Consider the following 20,425-nt stretch of genomic DNA (forward strand, 5'->3'; position numbering starts at 1 on the left):
CACATAATTTGCCTAAGACTATTCAAACCTGGGTTACAGAGAAATTAAAGTGCATCTAAACCCAAAAATAAAATTGTACTGTATATTCTATTTAACTAATTTGAGGTGACCAAGAATCCAATAAAACCGAGTATGCATCTGATTTCCAATAGAGGTCAGCTGCAACAAGCAATAGTGTTCATGAAGCATACAAAGAGTTTTGGCAAATATAGTAAAATGAAAAAGAAGAATCTGAAAAAATGTCAGATTTGATGCTTTTGTAAACATACAGGAACATTTTTTCAGTTAAGCAGCACACTACAACCACTGAAAATAAATGCCACTGAAACAGTCTGACATATGTAATAACCTCTGCAGTAACACATAGATTCACGCTGCACTACTGAAAGGCAACAGTGCGAACAGGTATAATAATATGCCATTACAAAAGTGGTCGCTGGCAGACATGAGTAATTATTATTTTTGAAAGTTCAGTCCAACAGCTGACACTGAGGTGGGGGAGTGCAGAATCAAGCGCATGTGATTAGCAAGAGGTTTACTAAAATGGGCTGTAATTAGGTTTACTTGTTACAGAGATGTTCCTATCAAATACTATTATCCTCACCCATTAAAATCACTTTCTAATAGTGGCTGTCTTAGATTCAAGTGGGAAACATATTAAGCATATAGGTTGTGTCACATAAAAAAGTAAGCTCAGTGTACTAGCAAAAAAAGCTTTCCTCCTTACATTTAGAGTGTTTGTTTCAGCTGTTTGTTTAGTGCTGGAATCTCCAGCTGTTTCCATGTGCTAAGCATGTCAAAGTCAGTATGCCACAAAATGATGGAATGATTTATTTTAACATGCATACTAGCATGGTCATTGATCTCTTATAACCTAAAAAGCTCATGTATGGAAAGTTGGGACATGGTCTGTTTGCATTTCTTCTGCTGTAGTTTGACTACATGTTTTTAATAGCTGTCAGAACATATATATATATATTGTTTATATATTCAATAACTAGGAGATGACAAAGTAGACAGCAGATGAAACACAAAAGTGGATATTCAAGAGTAATGGTTCTAGTATAACACAATGGAAAGTGTTGTGAAACAAGCTCAACAATAAAAAAACAGAAGACTGATGGGCCCATCTACTTTGTGGAGGATGCACTGGTATGTAACCGCCTATTTATTCCTAAAGCAAAGCCGTGTCCGGACCGTGGAAGCACAAATATCTGCTCCAACGTTATGACTGTACATACTGCATTAGCCTTGTGAACAATAAGACAGGCTTTTCCATTTTCTCCTCTGAGCTCCGAGTAGGACTGCAACAGCCCTGCATGAGTCCATCATGCTGGGTTGCTCTGGGATAGCCCTGTGTGCCTCATCATAGCAACCCCGTATATTAATCAGCACCCTCCTGTCATAGCTTCTGTACATAACACAAGCTATCAGGGAGATGGCAAATGATCACAAGGAAGCAGAGATTAAAAAATGTGGTGTGATGCAGTGTACAGAAGTGAGGGGGAAGGAGTGGGGTTGGAAGGGTAGCTTGGGAGAGCAACTGGAATCTAAGCTGCCAACATATTGACTTTATAGTGTGAGAACTGGCTTGATAAAAGGTAATGGGAAATATGCATATGTAGTTAACTGGCTTTTATTGACTAGTCACAAGCTCAACTTAATTGCATAGTTATATTTTAAAATTGATGCAATTTGTCCAGTAAGGAGGACGTCAGTAAATAGACTAAATACCATATGTGGAAATGTTCCCACAAAGTCATGCAAACATTGATATTTGCCATTTTATCAATGCAAAATGGGGGGTGACGAGGCTTGTATGTTGCTTGTGACCCCATTTAGGACTTTATGGAGTACTTTCTTTCTTATAGAACCGCTGTTGGGAAATATTGATTTAAGTTACTTTTGCCAGGTTAATTTAGTTCAAGAGTTTAGTTTAGTTTTAGTTAGGCCAGTATTGTTTAAAAATGGCTAAAAAACACAAAAGAAGTATGGAAAATCTTGGTTGAAAAAACATTGGGTGTTGAATCCTTGCTAAATACTCATCTGTATCTCTGTAAACCTTTGGTTTGCCGTAATCTTACAAGTTAAAACCTGACATACAGCCTGAATAACTTGATGAATATGGGTGGGGATTTCCACATCATGCTGAATGGAAGGAGGAATACTTTTTCTATGATAAATGATGTATCCATTATCAGAATGCACGCTTGATATTTTTTCCTTCATCACATATGAGTTTATTTGTTATTCATGTACAAAGCAGCTGACAGCAGGTCAGCTGCATTGTAAAACTGAATAAAATAAGTCACAGCTGCTAAGGGAGGAAATAATTATTTCTTACATAAACTGTGAAATATGCTAGATAATTGATTAGGATAAGGATGCTGCCAATAGGCAGGTGGGTACTCTCATTCACAAAGTTACAGAAAAAGTTTACAGACTGGTTGGTCTGTACACTTGTTGATACACAAATGAGCTGAAGGGAAATGGGGCAGGGGTTATAGAAGGTATTGCTTTTGTTTGCAACCTTCTTTGCAGAAAGCACAGTGGACTACAAGAAGTAACACAGGAGGGATTAATTGTCATACACAGCAAGTATATTGCAAACCTTTTTAGGTTGTTCTTATGCTGATATTCATATATTCTGCAGCAAAAATGTACAGTATATATTAAATTGCTGCTTCCTGCTTATTTTGGTGTGCTGGTGACTTTCCTTTAATATCTGCAATTGCAATGATATCATCTGTTGGCAGTGCAATGGAGATTGGAGGGTGTAAAACAAACACTCCCATCATTATTTATGAGCCACAATAGACTTATATTGTTCCCATATTCCTACACGTTATTGCTTACTGCCACTATATCAGTAGTGGCAATCGATACTTCATTGAAGTGAATGGTGTTTCTAACCACTAGTTTAAGCTAATTACAGTAAAAGATCCATCACTCATTGCCAATCACTCAACCACAAAATAATTTAAAAAATGGATAAAAAATGGATTAAAAAAAGCGGTGATTACATTAAACATTTATATCAGGTATTCACAGTTGACCGACTGGTTACTGATTTTGAATTCTGCCAAATTCACAACCTATCTTGCAAAAAGTTGACATATGCCCAATCTAGCTAATTCTGTATGGATTGTTTTATAATGCATGGTAACATACATTGAAATAAAAAATCCTGATCAATATAATCAGTGTTATAAATAAATGAGAACAAAAGTATATTAAAACCTGAAGCTACATAACCCAAATTTACTGTAAATCTAAATCTTATAACAAAGCTTTGGTAGCCATGTTTCACAGCAAAATAAAGCTGACATTGCACAACGTATAATAACTTTAACAAAAGAATATTGTATTTTATTGTAAAACTTGAATAGTTTTAAATAAGAGCAGATGAATAGAAATATAAAATCCCTCCTTTTCCTATCCACAGTAGTTCGTTTCTGAATCTTATAGACTCAAGTGTACAAATACTACAGTGAAGCAAGACAGATTTGTAATTCCCTGCTTATATTAATATACCAAAGAGACCCACCCTATCCCTTTTTCCATTTCACCCTTGGATGGGTAATTTTCCGCCACTATTCCCATTGCTAATTCAAACTAATTAAAATATAAAATAGAAGAATTTGTGTTTCTTGGTAACTCTCCTGCCTACAAACTGAGTTATGTCTCTGTGTTAGCACTCACTGTGAGCATTTCCCTTTCTGCTCAGCTCACTAACCATGGAACTCATTTACTACAGAGTATTGCTACATCGAAAAGACCATGAAATAATGAAGATTTGAGAAAAGAGAAAAGAATAAAAGAAAAAGACGAGTACTAGGTGTTTCTGCTTTGATTTCAAATTTCACACTTCAGCACTTCCAAAAATAGGCAACATAAAAATTTTCACTTTCCTTGTAATTATCCAACATTGGTTAAATGAATTTTCTCTTTGCTTTTGTAAAAATGCATAGGCAAAAACCAAGGCACAGGCTGAACGGAAGAGTGGTAAAAGGAGAGGAACAATTGGATTATTTAGCATGTACTGCACATGGAAGACTTAACCCTACATGAGAAATATTCCAAACATACCATATAAACTGACTTCAAGGGCAAAAACAACACAGACAAATTCTCAACACAATATATCTGTAATTAATTGTAAAAGCAATTCTACAAAATGATAAGGAACATCTTTTGGGTCACCATCCATAAAGCAATATGAAGACAAAGGTCTCATTCTTTGTACATGGAAAGACATTAGTAAAATAGTGATGTGATGGCAAATTCCAGATTTGCTGGATCACCCAGCTTCACTGATGAAAGTGTATCCTACCCAGCCTTGGAGATCTTTCATTTATCAGGCCCATAAAGAGAAAGGACTGTATTTGACCAAGCATGCTACTTGTGCTGTTCTGATCTCTGCTTCATTTACTAAGTACGGAGCCCAAACAGATAAGCCGTCTCTATCTACATAACATTTTACTTGTAATATTTGTGTACATCCTTCCACTATGCTGGTATTATAAGACAAATGTGTCTTCTACCTCATAAAGGACTACTTTTAGGTCCACTTTAACAGCCCAATAAAACCTTTATACTCACACTATTTAAAACTAACTGAGGATTGGGACACACTGACCTGCTATTACTTTAAACAACCTTGAAGTGCCACATTTAACAACTGACTTCTGTAGGTAATAATCAAAGTGATCTCTGTGTTAACACACACTAATACTGTAGCTGTTGTCTGTTCTCGCAACCTAGAAAGTTGTATTGTATCTGGTGCATACATGACAGGCTTTCACAAAGTTCATGCAAGGTGCTGTAACAAACTGGTAGATGCTACTATTCAATTATAGGAAAAAAAGGATCTTCACCAGCATACCTTGGAATAGTCATAATTGTGGTCTTTATTCATTTTTTTTTGGTCAGGGACAAAATTATAACTATACTAACATAGATTGCTTTTTTCCTGTTTATACTTTTTTTTAACCCTTTGATCCCTACTCTAAACTGTGTGTATACTGTATAAAAAATAAACCGTTTCATTTTTTAACCTATTCTAGTTTCTAAAACCTACCAAATGAAATCCTTATTTTTCTTGAAAGCAAAAATGCTAAATATGTTTGGATAGACTAAAAAAATGAATGAGACACTTAAAGTCAAGAAATCACATCACACAACTGTAAAAATGGGCCTGGCAAAGAACAGGTAATGATGAGATGCAAAAGCAGTCAGAAGAGAGTCAAGAAGCCTGTGATAAGCCAGTAGCTGCAGAGTGAAACCCTTGCTCTCTCTGGAGAAGCCCTGGCCCCTGTCCCTGGCAATTCAGAACTCATGAGTTTCTGGTTCTAAAAATACAGTTTGCCTGGTTGGTGTTTTGTTCCTCTGCCTTTAATACCTTTGGAATCTGTTCAGAATTATCAACCAAACATTTGACATTCCATTTGGTTCTAATAACACCATGCAATACTATTATTTGAGCGAACTTAGCTCATTAAATGCTGTTGCCTGCTGTGTACATGCTGTCAGAAATGAGACGATCAGGACCATAGGACTGTTTCATGATAACCAGTGGTCCGCATTCTCATCTGCTGGTGGTTGTTAGGAATGGTTCTGCCCCACATGGACCTGGCATTTATAGTACATTACTACTTGATAGTTGAAATGACCCTGAATGGGCAGGCTGTAGTAGGCAGAAATTTTGTAGGGTACACTAGAGAACAGATAGTGATATATGTTCTCTAAAATAAAGTAGTCTTTAAGTGGTTTTAAAAAGTTTGCATATATTTAGTAAAAGGTATCACATATAATGTAATGCTCTCACTGCTATTGGTGGCTAACATAGTAAAACTCTTAACTGCAAAAAAATGTACTAGTCTGTGAAAATTGCTCAGCTAATTACGAGAAACCTCTTGATTGAAAATGAATGGAAAGCGATCTACTGGAAGATAAACATTTCTGATGAGTGTTTACAGTGTTTTGATTTAATTCACATGTATTTTATTGAGTAGAATTAAAGTAAAGCTTACTTAATGCATAATAAACCTAAGAACACAATATTTAATATGCTGCGGTATACCAGTCCTTGGATATGTTAGGTGCATTGTATTTTTTCCAGGCTCCTTCCTCTAATTTCACCTAGTGATACTACCAGTAAGATAGTAATCCTGAGTTGACAACACTCTACTATGTCTATAGAGGACCAGAGTTGTCACCCTATTACATTTACTTCATTTACAGTATGTACCTGATGCTTTATGCCCCTCAAAAAAATCAGTGGAGATTATTTACCTAGGAAATTTAGGCATTTTAGTTAGCAAAGAAAATTGTCAATCTTCAAGTAATATTTCAGTTAAAGTAAAGTAAAAAATATACTAACATTTGTGCCGGCATGCTTTTATGTCTTGTTGGTTAGAGCTAATAAAATTTGTAGCCATAATTTAGCATCAGTCAGCAAGACCTCTCACCTGCACCAAATAGAACAAATTGACATTATCCAGTGAATATTGCACACAGGTATACTCGTGCCCAACTGGCCAGTTAGTCTGCGTTGCCTTTAGGTTTTTATTATACAGCTGCTAGCAGCCTGAATTACTTTCCTAAATTTGCATGAAATCTAAATTCTAAGAAGCTGCTATGCAAACTGAACAAACCAAGGCTGCTCTAATCTTTACACTAAGAAGTCAATTTGCAAGAGAAAAATGTGCATTAATGTCCCCTGCAGCGAAGAGGGGGAAAGATTTAATATCTTTTGCTTTAATTCTGAATTATCATAAGCCCGACACAAACAATTACGAAGTGTGGAGAAAAGACTTCCGCGTTTTAGATACAAGCTGGCTCAAGCTGACACCTTGGTAAATGCGATTTAAACGAATTACACAGACCTACATCCATGTCTTTTTACATTTCCCCCCCACACTTTGTTCAGAGGATTTTCAGAGCTGCCTCTGCTATTGTTACTAAAATCTTTTAGTATAATTAATAAATTTACACATCAAAATACAAGTCTGTCATAACAAATGCAAGCATTCAAGGAAAAGCACTCAATCCAGTAATATATATGTAAAGTACCGAGCTTAAGAATTCAATGCAGGAAAAAAGCAATATCTGTTCAAATATTTGACCTGTAACAGGAACAGATTCCTGTTTAATATTATGTTTTGTTAAGCTCCAGACAACCTGTGACCAGCCAAATAATTACATTTTTATGCTAAGTATGACAGTATCTTGAAAACCAGCTATGTCAGACTCTAGTTGCCGCAGGTGCTGTGGAGTAATTCTATATCAATTTTTACAGCTAGGGCTACCTGAATTAAAATTGATACAATCTACTTCTTAAGGACTAGATATGCTACCTTAAAATCCCTGAGATTGTTGATTGGGGGAAAAAAAAACAAAAGAAGAGCAAACCAGTGAACCAACACCCTGTGTAATATTGTTCTTCTCCCCAATCTGCAATCGGGTCTCCCAACTGTAAAAAAGAAAAATGGCAGATAGGGAGAGCCAGTGACAAAGAGGAAGGCTGAAGAAATGTGAAAGGGCAATAAAAAGGACATATATCTCCCTTGGTCCATTTGGTCAATTTTGATTTCAATTTTCACAGAATGGCTACCACCTCTACCACAAAGGCACAAGACAAATGCTTTTATTTGTTACCCTATTACTTTTGTTATTGCTTCCCAGACATACTCCTTCATAGCAGTAAGAAAACCAAAAAGCCAGGGGAGTATTGTGAACTTGCTCCAACACTCTAAACAAATGGAAGACTTACAGATTTGCATTAGTTTTGTTTAAATAATAGCTCCTGGGTCTAAAACTAACATATTTTGTAAGAACAAACCTGTATTTTGCTTTGAAAATTCTTTAAACAGTAATGAATTTTATCATGAAAAGCATCTACTTTTTTTTTTTTAATTTTACTAAAATCTAAACTTTTAACTACACAGCATATATTCAACAGCTGGAACAAAAACAACAATACATTTAGGAAAGCAGACCTGTACTGATTCACTAAAAGAGGACAGCTTTTAAATATTTAGATTGATATGAGTTGGACAGCCACTGTGACCACAAATATGCTTTAAACTTGAGATCAACTGTGAATCTACGCATTGCCCGTTATAAGCAATTATGGCTGTTTAACAAGCGACATGTACTTTAATATGTTTCCTATATGTGTAAAAGCAAGATGCCCCAGAAATGTATTTTCTTACTTATTCGACTGGCATTTTTAAGCTTATTTCTTTAATTGAAAAGGTAAATCAGAAACAAACAACAAAATTAGCAATGTGTATACCTGACTGTAGTTTCAAGCTTATTTATATCCAAGAACAATAAATAATCCAGACAAAAAAGACTACTCAAGATAGGGGTGAGACCCACAATCGTTAGTTTTAGGGTCTTCTTATGTACTTTTGATATTCCCCCTGAAGAAATAGTTTATTCTGCAAAATGCGTTGGAAACTTTTTTAATATCTACTGATTACCCAAAAATTGGAAATTAGACTACACCTTTGAAACCATTTTGTTGTGTATTAACCTTCAAATGTTTTCAAGGAAACACCTTTTGATGAATTATACTTGTGTGAAAGATTTTAATATTGTCTCAATAAACTTTTTGAAGTGTTAACATTTGACTGTATGTGCCACGGAACTTCCTACTTTGGCTCCCACCCCCCTATGGTAGGAACAGACTTTTTGTATGGATTTTTCATTGTTTTTGTCGTTCATAGGGATATGGCCACCTGCAATTAGACAATTTAGGGGATTCATCAGCACTAAATAAGTATCTATAGCCAAAACGTTTTATTCCCGAAAAGTGTAGAGAAGTTTTAGAATGTTTGCCAAGTTGTATACTGTATATTTTCCTGTGAGCATCTTCACCAGAAAAGAAAGTAATAAGAAATCCAAAACTTCACAGTTGCCATTGGAACATTAGGTGATAGAAAATATGTGAATACCTGTTGCGTTGACAAATATGTACAATGGAAATTATTTCATCATGGGGAAATTTCTATATTCTGTTCTGTCTCCCAGGAAAATATATAGAGGGGAAATTTTCTGGATGGAGATTTCCCCTGAGACAGTAGGTAATAAAACCTAACTGAATATAAAGGCATTCCCTACTCCATTCAAAATATAAAAAACAGTACCTCTGACTAACAACTCTTTTCTGAGTGTTGTATTCTCTAAAGAGTTTGCTTTAGTTGCTAAGGGCAATGCAATTTAGTTCAGACATTATGCTAAATGAGGCATGTCAGGCAAATGTTTTTTGGAACCAGAACATATTGGTGAAGTTATTCAGATTAATTTCCCTGCTGTGATTACCTGCCTCTCTGACATGACATAAAGGTATGTGTTGTCAGAGGAGAAAGCCATGTCTCTTAAAATTGGACTTCCATCTCTCATCACAGGTACCACTTCATACTGAATTCCGCCATACGGTGGACCATCTGCACGAATCTGGAAAAGGAAGAAGCACTGAAATTATTTTTTTTTTCCATTCAGAACAGTTTAAAGTACATTTGCTATTGTCTAGGCAGATGTTAACTTTAGTATTTGACGCAATATTAACAACCTTAACATTCTCTCCTGTTCAGTTTAACCTCACAATTACTAGTTTTCTATATTCTTTGATAACCTGTGTTGATTATTAAACCTTTGTTGATATAAAGTGATTTAATAAGATTTGTAATCATAATATATATTTTTTAAGCTTAATTCATAGTTCTCATATGCATATTTATGCATATTACATTTTAATAAACTACTGTTTTTGATAGGTCACTTTCTTCACTTTCCTTAATGATCATATTTATTAGATATCACTTCAAATTCAAACCTAAGCATTTTATCTTTTAAACTGTACATAATTATAAAAAACTTTTTATTTTTAGTTTTAGATAGAGTAAGCAATAAAGAAAAAAACAGAGAACTTTTTTTTTGGCCAATGATGTAATATCAATATATATATATTGCTATAACCACATTCAGGTACCATTTTATTATCTGTGCAAGTCAAAGATTTTCCTTCAGCACCAATACACATGCCTTGCAGCACTTCACAATACATGATAATGCATTACCAGGCTCCATCTGAATACATGCCGAACATTTTTTTTTCATTCTGATGCAGTGGCAGCCAATTCATTTGAATAGGATGTCTTATTAAAACACACTTAAATGTGTGACCCAAACTGTAAATAAGACCTTACACAAGGCATACATGGGCAGAACCACCATTGTGTAATAGAATGAAGGGACAAAACACCTTCTTAACAAGGCGATTTCACAAACACCAGATAAATGTTAAAAAATGTCCACAAGTGCTAATGAGTTCTTCAAACATTAGCAGCTTGTAATTGCATCCTAGGAGTATCCTTAAATAGGGATTATTTAGTTAATTATTTGATAATTTATTACTTGCTTATATTTTTTAATGTGCCACACCTTACCTAATGAAGCCTATGTGGGCTACTCTTGGTCAGTCCTTGCATATGCGTTTTAACAAGGTAATAACCTATTTATCTAGAATTTCAGGCTGTAATACCTCTAATGCTTAGAGATAAATAAAATGTGACATTTTGTCTACTGTGAGTCTTAAAAATGCCCACAGGAAAAACCAAAACAGCACTGGGAAATGCACTAAATCATCTAGATTCTGGCACACAGAACTTCACAGCCTTTAGGCAGAAGGTGATAATTTGCATTTTGTCTGCATGTGCAAAGCCATTTGACTGCAACAAGATGTTACTGTGTCTGAAAGACACATTGGAGAATGAAGCGGACATGTGTCTACAAGACGATTAAGCCAGCCAACCAAACCGTAGGATGTTGATAGCCTAGTGGTTTATTTTGACACCAATACTGTCTAAAGCTAGCCAACAAATCGGACCCTCTGGGACACTGTACAATCTAACCCAAACAAGCTGGGTAATGGTAAAGAGTAATCATCTGATTTTCATCTAGGTCTTATTCAGATAGAACAGTAGTGATATTGAATTCAGATTCCTCTGTATTAGCAGTATAAAAAGTATTAATTAGCTTCATGTAATTTGTGCAAATATCCACTTTCTTCTTTGGAAGCATCCAAGTTGTAAAGCTTTCATGATTGCAGGAATGTCAAATAACCTTAAGTAAAACCTACACAGCCTGACACTTATTGATTGCATAGAAGCACTTTTAAAGTGGACCTATCACCAACATGTTTACTTTGAACAAAAGAGTAGATAAATCTTTAAATAATAGTATAAAATAGCTTGTTTTTTTCATAAATGTTTTTTATTTTCTTTTTTAAAGGGGAAGCCCCTCCTCTTCTGTCTTTACCACCCTGTTGATAAAAGACTGATTGGGAGTTCGGAGTTTACTTATGTCACGTATCCCAGGAGGCTTTAGACTGAAGTGCCAATCTCACACATGCACAGTAAGATCCGTGCTCTTTAAACTTTTTTTAGTTACAGTAGAATCTCGTGCCTGTGCAGTGCGAGATTGGGTAACGTAAGTGGAAGAAGGAAGAAAATGCTCTTAGATAGAAGAAATAATCCAGGACGATGCAGACTGAATCAAGGCCAGGTGTGGAGGGATTGAGGGCTCTGCAAAGGTAAGTGATTTTTATTTTATATTTTATTGAAAGTTCTGCTTTAAGCTTGGCAAAACACACATATGGCCAACTTGACAAAAAAACACTCATCCCCATCACATGAAATTACCTGCACAGTCCTAAATATTTAGGATGCAAAATATGAAAAACTTTGAAATTGCACATTAAAGCTTATATGACTTTAGTGATTCAGTTTACATCTGCAAAATAGTAAGATATAATGGAGTTTTCTTAAAAATGGTCTTTAAAAAGTAAAGTATAATAGAACTAATAAAAATGATTTTTTGCGACCATTTCGGTTAATTCTGATGCAAAAGGTGTAGTACATTAAAACAGCAGAGCAAAAGATTTAAAGCACTCAGTGCCTGTACACATTAACACCCTTTTCACAACCATCCACAGGGGTTTCACATGGAGTATAATGGAGCCAATTAAACTCTGGCCTTTGCAGGTGAAATGCCCATTATCTCTGCTAATAATAATAATCGTAAAAAAAGTGGATAGTAATCATTTCCTGCTGGCCTCTAGCACTCCATAAGCAGATGGTTTTGAGTTAAAAAAGGATGTTTAATGTTGCAGATACTGTGCAAAGAAAAAGGGAATGCCTAGCAGTCACTGGAGAAACAATACGAATGGTAAAATACATTATCTGAATCATACCCGCTGATTCTAATAAGTCAATGGCTTTTATTTAAGAAAAATGGAAACCAGTAAAAAAAAAAAATCCCTAAAAAAAAATCTTTTTATGAAGCTTTTTATATGATCAAAGCTAAATGTATCAGCTGATATTATAAAATAAAAAGCCAAGGTTATGCGTTCACGGTCACAGGTACTGGGAAACTGGCTCATTCGCTTTCAAAGACAAGTGTCACAGCTCCCATTTCCGATTCTTTCACTTAAAAAGGCGGGCAGTATTTGTGAGAAGGATGCTGCAGTCAGTCCAGCTCAGTTGGGGTCCCTTCTTCAAAGGCGAGGGATGACTTTCAGAGTCTCGGTGTCTTTCTTATTCTCACTTCACCCCCACACCCTCCCTGTCATGTCCCCACATCATCAGGGTAGCAGTTTAATAAAGCCGTTGCCATGACAACTGCCTCTGAAGCCCATCCACTAAAAGACCTGATGTTAATTTAATGAACCCTTCAGCTCCCAGGCTCTAAAATGTTCTGCAAATGTCCAAAGAAAGAGCAAACACCATGGAAAATGATTCCTTACAAGCTTTTCACTTATTAAGGGGCACTATCAGATACATGTTCTGTATTTCTTCGTATACTTCATATACTTTATAGAATGCCTCTCCTGGATGGTCCCTTTACTATTTAATTTATTGGAGGCAGGACTGGTATATGTAGTACATTAAGTTTAAGGAGACACTGTCCTTGTAACACAAATTAGAAGGTCACTTTAACTGTTTTAATGCCATTCAAGTTAGAAACAAATTCATAGCCAGATGCTGAGGAAGGGAGGGCAAGAAAAATCAATCACACATTCAGCCATGATCCACCATCTGCCATATGCCAGTCTTTGATACATAGATATGCTCGGTTCAGCCAAAGTACTCTTGTTTAGGTTAGCAAAGGGATAGCTTAAGAAAAAATGAGGTGTATTCTGACACTGCTTCCTATTTTTTATTTGTCAGATCTACCATGACTGGAACATGTTTCGCATCTATTGGATGGATTCTTATCCCCAAATGTAAACGGCCAGCTGTCTTCTGTCATATATGTTCATGGGACTGCTATCTTTGGGTACCTTAAGTGTGTCCTGTAAAGATGTAGTAATCCGTTACATAGACTATGTACTAGAGGCGATATACTTTGCACTTAGCATACAAGTGTTCACATTTGTTACACAATAGGATAAGGGACATTTTTATTTTGAACAAACTCCACTCCATATACAACCCCATAAAACACACATAAGCAAACTATTACACAAATTTGACCAGACAGGGTAACAGGTATACCAAAACTACCAAGAGATTTCCCTGAAATAATGCTTGTGTTGGCAATATTACCATTGAAGCTGCACACACATACACAGTCATTGCTTCAATGGACATTATGTCACACAGATATTTGACTACTTGCAAATATACTTTCTTTAAAAGGAGGGAAAAGACATCTCAATACAAAAGACATGTCAATACAAATCTTTGCCCTAGTGACATACATTTGGCCATTAGACGAGATTGGGAAATCTATTTGCTGTACTTTCATTTCACCCACTATTTGACAAATTAAATTAAGACAGATAACTGCAATGTTTAGCTATTGGCACCAAAACATCGACTACATTATGTTGTTGGGGTAAAATTAGACAGGCTGCATATTGTGTCTTTCAGCCATTCCTGTGCCTTCTTGTTCACCAACCAGCTGAGGAAGATTCTGTCATCAAACCTCATATTAAAATATTTATAGAGGGCATGTTCACCAGGTTCTGGGTTTACACACAGCTGAAAACATTGTATTACTGCTTGGAGCCTTTACCACTAGTCACATTTCTTCTATGTATTTATCAATACAGCAGGTTACGCTGCAATATATGCCACACCGCCACTGCATCCTTATTATATCCAACAGTTCCTATTTATTTGGTTTAGTCCCCATTTTTTGATCGATGCTATGTGCCCTTGTTGTCTTTTTGTGCACTTGGGCTGCAAACCATTCATGATAAAGGTAACTCTATTGCACAGTATTGCAGTTAATTTACTATATAAGAAATAATGCACTAAAAGTTCACATAAAGTGAACAATGCATTGCATGAAAAATGTAAAAAAGTACAAAACTGAACTTAAAAAGTAAACAGAAGTTAGTTTTTCATGCCAAAGTGGAAATGGCTCCTAATTGGGAATACTGTTTGTAACAAATTATCATCACTTCTCTTTCCTTCTGCTAGGAGGTTCAAGTCAGTTAGCAGAAATCAGTGGGTCAAGAACAGTTTTTTGATTTTTAAAGAATACCATGTTTTTTCTTTGAAAGTGACTGACCTTTATTTATCTAAATTATTTATTTACTAGCTAAGTTACATAATACTATAATATTCATAATATTAGAAAATAAAAACCAGAGCACATTAAACATATATTTGTGTGAGGTAAAAGGATTTGTTCTGCCGGGTTTCAGTTACATACATATTCACAATCTCCAAAGGACACTTGTCTACTGCTTGTAAGAAAAACTAGACACAAGAAACAATTACTGTATTTTGCAGTTGGTCAATAAATAATGTGATTGTAAACTCCAGGCACACAATCGCCAATGTAGACTTGTGTACTAGTACAAAACAATGCCTCAGGATATCTGAGGCCATACTAATATTGAAATTTCTGCTATTTGCTTATTCATATGGCGGGAACATGCTTAATAATTATGATACCGCAGTTTATGTAGTGGTTTGGCTTTGGGGTATGCAAATGTATAAAAAAAATGCAAAAACCTAAACACAAGAAATGCTCTAATGATCACAGTTTACCAGTGGAGTTTAAAACCAACCAGTGATATTGTAGAAAAAAATACACAATTGTTTTTTCTACTGCTCCTCTTTACATTTTGGCAAAACAATGGTGGTGCAGGTACAACAACTGGGGCTCTTTTTTATAAAACGGAATCTGACGTTCCCTCAAACATTCCCTAGTGGAGATCTTCCAGGTCCATGTGTTTCAATGGAAGTAAAAGATTTCCACCAGGGAATGTCAGATTCTGTTTCATAAATAGAACCCTTGGAGGCACATTATTATGTATTAAAAAAGCTGGCACAGACTGACAGAACTCTTAAGCCGCATACACACGTGCAATAATAGTCGATGGAAAGGATCTTTCACGATCCTTTCCAACAACTAGCACTGCACGATGCATGAGTGAGTGCTGTACATATAGCACCGTGCTGCTGTATGGACAGGGGTGGGGGAGAACGATGGAGCAGCACCCCGCTGCACGCTCCCCCCCTTCCCTTGCATTAGAATCGTTAGTTGTCCGTCGTCCGTGGACCTGCCAGGACGGTCGTTCGGACAATGGAGGACTGGCACTGTACACACACTAGATTCTCGCCTGATATCGGCCCTGAGTTAATTATCGTCCGAGAACCGTTGGACGTGTGTACGTAGCTTAAGACCCTTTCTTTCTGAATGTAAGCAGTAATAGCTTCATGACAGCAAAAGAAACCACTCATGTGACCCATCAAAGTCACATTACTGAGCGCTCCTCTAGTCATAGAGCTCTTTGTGCTTATTCAGTGGAAGGATTTCAATTCAAGCCAACTGCACACATCTTTACCCCAATCTTCATAAATGGGGGGAAGCTGTGTGTGCAAAGTCTGGTCTTCTTTTTAAATGTGTCCCTTGGTTGCTTGTTGTATACATGTGAGAGCTAGCAGCCTGAAGTCTGTTTTCCATTAGACTTCATGTGCTGTTAAAGTTGAAAATTACATTTCTCTCCAAATCTGTATGTACACCTGCGAGTAGCAGTACTCCTGTTGAATCATATTTTATCCTGTTCTTCAGTGTATTACCTCACAACACCTAGTACCTGCATGCACCTATTTTGTGCACTGCCATGCCTTTAGTGTGTCCATCATACAACAGTGTGTAGTAGAATGCCTATCTATGCGGCAGCAATATATATATATATATATATATATATATATATATATATATATTTATTTATATATACCCAGGATAAATAATAAGAAAATATATATAATATTAAGAATAAATATATAGATTAATATGCATGATCTGGGCACAGATTCACTTTAGCAGCAATTCACAAAAAAAGGGTATATTAAGACCCCCTAAGGGTTACAACTTTCAACCCTAATTTGTATTAGATCACAAAAAAGGTTTTAAGGGTAATATGCCTTGTTTTCTAAAACAAAAAATGTTTTTTTTTTTTCTGAACAAATTATTTGCCTTACTGCCCTGTTTACGTTGGTTATAATAGTTTTATTGTGGCTTACAAAGAATATAGAAAATTTCAGTGGATTTTAAGAAATTTGCTTATTTCTAGTGAAAGGTGTTGGAAAAGTAACTATATTTGACCAGGCCAATTTATACAGAATTATGTAAGATGAAACCAATTTATCGTATAACAACTTTTTACAGTGTTATAGTCCACAATAAAGCCATTGCATTCTTCTTGCTGTCTCTTCTATTTCCTTGGTAATAGAGATGTATACTCTACAGAAAAAATAAATCTAGCGGATGAAGTAATTTGCTCAAATGGGCTCCTTTGTACAGCTGTCCAGCTGAAAAATGATGCCACCTCAAAAAGCTTTCTATTCACCAATTTAAATAAGTTGTCATTTCAAAAAAATTAATTATGATGAGTTGTAAAAATATTCATACATCAAAAAATAAATAAAAAATGAGTCTCTTCATTAAATAGTGGCTTTATCCAAAACATATTTCTCTGTTTTGAACAAAATGGGAATGGTGTTTTTCACTTCTGTGTAGAACCTAGCAATGGATATCCAGCTATCTGTAAATTCTCCACATTTTTTTTTAGGAGTCTGAAGGATGGGAGGCAGAGAAATTACAATATAAAGCACCTTCCAGTAAAATATTTGGTGACATAAGTAGTTTGCCATGATATGTCAATGGGAGGCCGAGTGTCCAACCACTTAGATGTTCCTGAATAATTGATCCCTATACCATCCAAAATGTATTCAATTTTAATTGTCATAATATTTAGCCACTATATTATTTGGATTCATTAGAAAATACCAAAGCAGGTTCTATTCAAAAAGGTAGAATTTTACCAGAGAAAATATGGTGTATGTCTAATATGTATAAATAAAAGAATGGAATGGTATATAGGTTGTGGTGATTAGGCAGAGATACCTTGGAGCAAGACTTTTAGAATCTTTTGGATCCTGGGGAATTCTGGGAGTGCCATCGACCAAGGCTAATAGGGTAGAATAGTTCTGTTTTGCTATAACACAAATAAGAAAATCCTTTATCTTTTGCCATTATGGTTCAATATTTATTGAAGACAATTTGTTTCCCTAATGAGAGAGAGAGAGACGTAACAATCCCCAAGGCTTTACAGAGACATAACAAGGAGCAAGTGTCTAACAGCCTTTGTTCAAGCAGCTTTGGAAAAATAAAAAGTGAAATTACCTCTCAACTTAAATAATAAAAGAATGTAAAAAAGGAAACCTTCTGCTCATATGAAAAGGTTCTTTGGAATAACCACTTAGGCATAATGTAGATCAGACTTAAATGCTTTTTCAATTCAGACTCACTTTTTTAGTGAAAGGGAAAAATAGAGCAAATCATCTTTCCCTGGCTCCTTTGTCTACTGCAATTGTAACAAAATGATCTAATCCTTCACGCAGGTCATTAAAAGAAGTGACAAATGGGTAATGACAGAGAGAGAAGCAGGGGAGTTCTAGAGACAAGCTTTACATTCAAGGACCTTTAAAAGGTAATCTTTCTAGTGTTTACTTAATGTTACCCTCTGCTCCTTTGCCGCTCCTCATACATGCAGTACTAATGTTCCTAATCTGGTATGTAATCCAAACATAACACAAAAGTGCCTGACCTGTAGAGAGGAGGGAAGTCTTAATCTTAATGATGGTACAGCATTACACCTCAAAGCTCAGGTTCAGGGAATTCAACCCTGCTACTCCCACTCCATATACTTTGCTATGTGTGCATTGCACCAAGCCTATAAACACATACATGTAGGTGTGAATGAGTTCATATACATACACATATATATAAACCAGTCAAGTAGCAAAAAGTGTTTTTTAACTTGAATTGCATTTTTATGCAGAATTAGGAGAGTATTGTATTGTTTTAGCTATTGAGTAATGCAGGGAGATAATGTCCAGCATTTTTTTGCCACAGGAATATCACCTAAGTTTTTTTTTTTAATTACATCTTTTGTATTTGAATAGGAATATAAGGATAAAATCGCAGACACCCTACAAGAGAAATTAAAGGGGGAAAACACCAACCCTGATTCAGGTCCTGAAGAATAACCTGAGGGATGCAGGTAAGAAAGCCAGATTTAGGGAACCTCATTTAGCAATCACAGATTAGGAAAGTGAAGTAATGAATAAAAGAGTGAAAAGTGTAGCCCTATAAAAACCAAGTTTTAGTTGCCATCTACATGAAAATAAGACTCAGAAAAGCCTATAGTTGTCAGTTCTCGCATATAAAATATTATATTCTCGTAACGGAAATAGGATGTTAGTTGTTAGACTGGCAGCGCAATGTGCATCTAAGGCATACTACTATCATCAAAAGTGTCTTTAAAATGCTTACAAATACAAAGCAAATCGAGTGAAAAGGAACTGGACAGAACCTTTCTGACTGGAGCACACACCTTGAAGTCTCTTGAAGAGACTTATTTTCAGTGGGAAAGAATTCTCACTTTATCTTCTTAGAAGCAGAGATAAGAGACTTGTAAGAGACTTGGCAAAAACATATCTTGTGGCCTGAAGGTGTGAGGGCAAAGAAACATATACAGTCTGCCAAAATATACTTTGGTTTCAGCTTTACCTACTAAGCTGTGTTTTAGTATATGCTCACAACAAATTATACCCATTAACAGTCTGGCACAATGTTATTTTACTTTATATTTCATTCATTACCATTACGGCCCTACATGGTATTTGAAAGAGTATATGTCGTAGTATGCATTCTTTGTATCTTTCTGTTAATGAAATGTATCTAAACCCCAAACCAAAAATGTTCTACTGTGTACTGCAACGTACCATTTCTTAGTTGTGGAGGCTATATGAGTTTATTTTTTAGTTTTGACTATTATGTCAGGTTATTATGTCAGTAATACAATTTATTCCCTAGAAGAGTTGTTACCCTAGGATGTAAATAGTGTGATATGAACCGCTTACAGAATGTTAAGCCTACTAATTCTCATAATTTATTAGGAGGTGTTCTGTACTTCACAGGACTGGGATGATAGCACTGCTATCAACGCTTGAAAACGTCTATGCAGCGGTTTTACAGCGTTTTTAATGCATTTACGTTTTAAGTGCTTATAAATGCAGGAAAACACGGCAAAACGCCCCATTGAAATCAATGAAAGCCTTTACCCATGTTTACTGTTTTCGGGCGTTTTCCATTGTTAACTCTGTATTTTTTTAAACGTTGCAAGCAACGTTATAGATAAGTCTCATAAACGTGCCTCAAGGAAACCTCCTGGTGTAGATTTGCCCATTGGAATGCATGGACTTTTAAAGCCTCAGGTTAAAGGCTGGGGAAAACGTCCGTGTAGACTTAGCCTAACTTACAAGGCTCAATGAATATATACTGTATGTATATATTAATATAGAAGTTGATTTAGGCATTAGGAAGTATAAAAGGTTTTATGATATTCTAATAGAACCATGCTAAAATAAAGGTTTAAAAAGGGCACATTAAGGATATAGCTTTATTCTCTTTAGTACATTTTGGCTATCCCCAGTATAGTGGTTATATTTGCCTATTGTGTTTTCCCTACAGAACGCAGGGGATATTATACAAAGATAGCTTTTTTCTGAGGCAGGGGGGAGTCATTCTTTTAATTAGATTATGTGGCATACGGTCAGCCTTATCCCCATGGCATTAAAAAAATTTTAAAAAAAATTCTCCCTCTTGAAACTTGAGAAACCAAACTAACAATTAAGAAATAACTCACGTCTCATCTTTTTCCACCTCATGACACTACAATATATATCCAGAAGGAAATTAAGTTAAAGCAAAAGAAAAACACCTGTAATGAATTCATCCCCAAGAGAACCCAATTTAATTAATTTGAACTATGTTTGCATAAGATGATGCATAAAAAAGCTTTATCGCACTGTAGTAGGCTGCATGA

General features: G+C 35.6%; 1 protein-coding gene across 1 annotated transcript in view; it reads right to left on the reverse strand.

Moving 5' to 3' along the window:
* PLXNA2 (plexin A2) overlaps positions 1 to 20,425 on the reverse strand; it is a 182,476-nt gene that overhangs the window by 90,840 nt on the left and 71,211 nt on the right. The window contains exon 4 of the mRNA XM_072411934.1: positions 9,331 to 9,465. Within this exon, the coding sequence (XP_072268035.1) occupies positions 9,331 to 9,465 (135 nt within the window). The remainder of the gene's footprint in view (positions 1 to 9,330; positions 9,466 to 20,425) is intronic.

The sequence above is a fragment of the Pyxicephalus adspersus genome, chromosome 1 (assembly GCF_032062135.1).
Source record: "Pyxicephalus adspersus chromosome 1, UCB_Pads_2.0, whole genome shotgun sequence".
Classification (NCBI taxonomy): domain Eukaryota; kingdom Metazoa; phylum Chordata; class Amphibia; order Anura; family Pyxicephalidae; genus Pyxicephalus; species Pyxicephalus adspersus.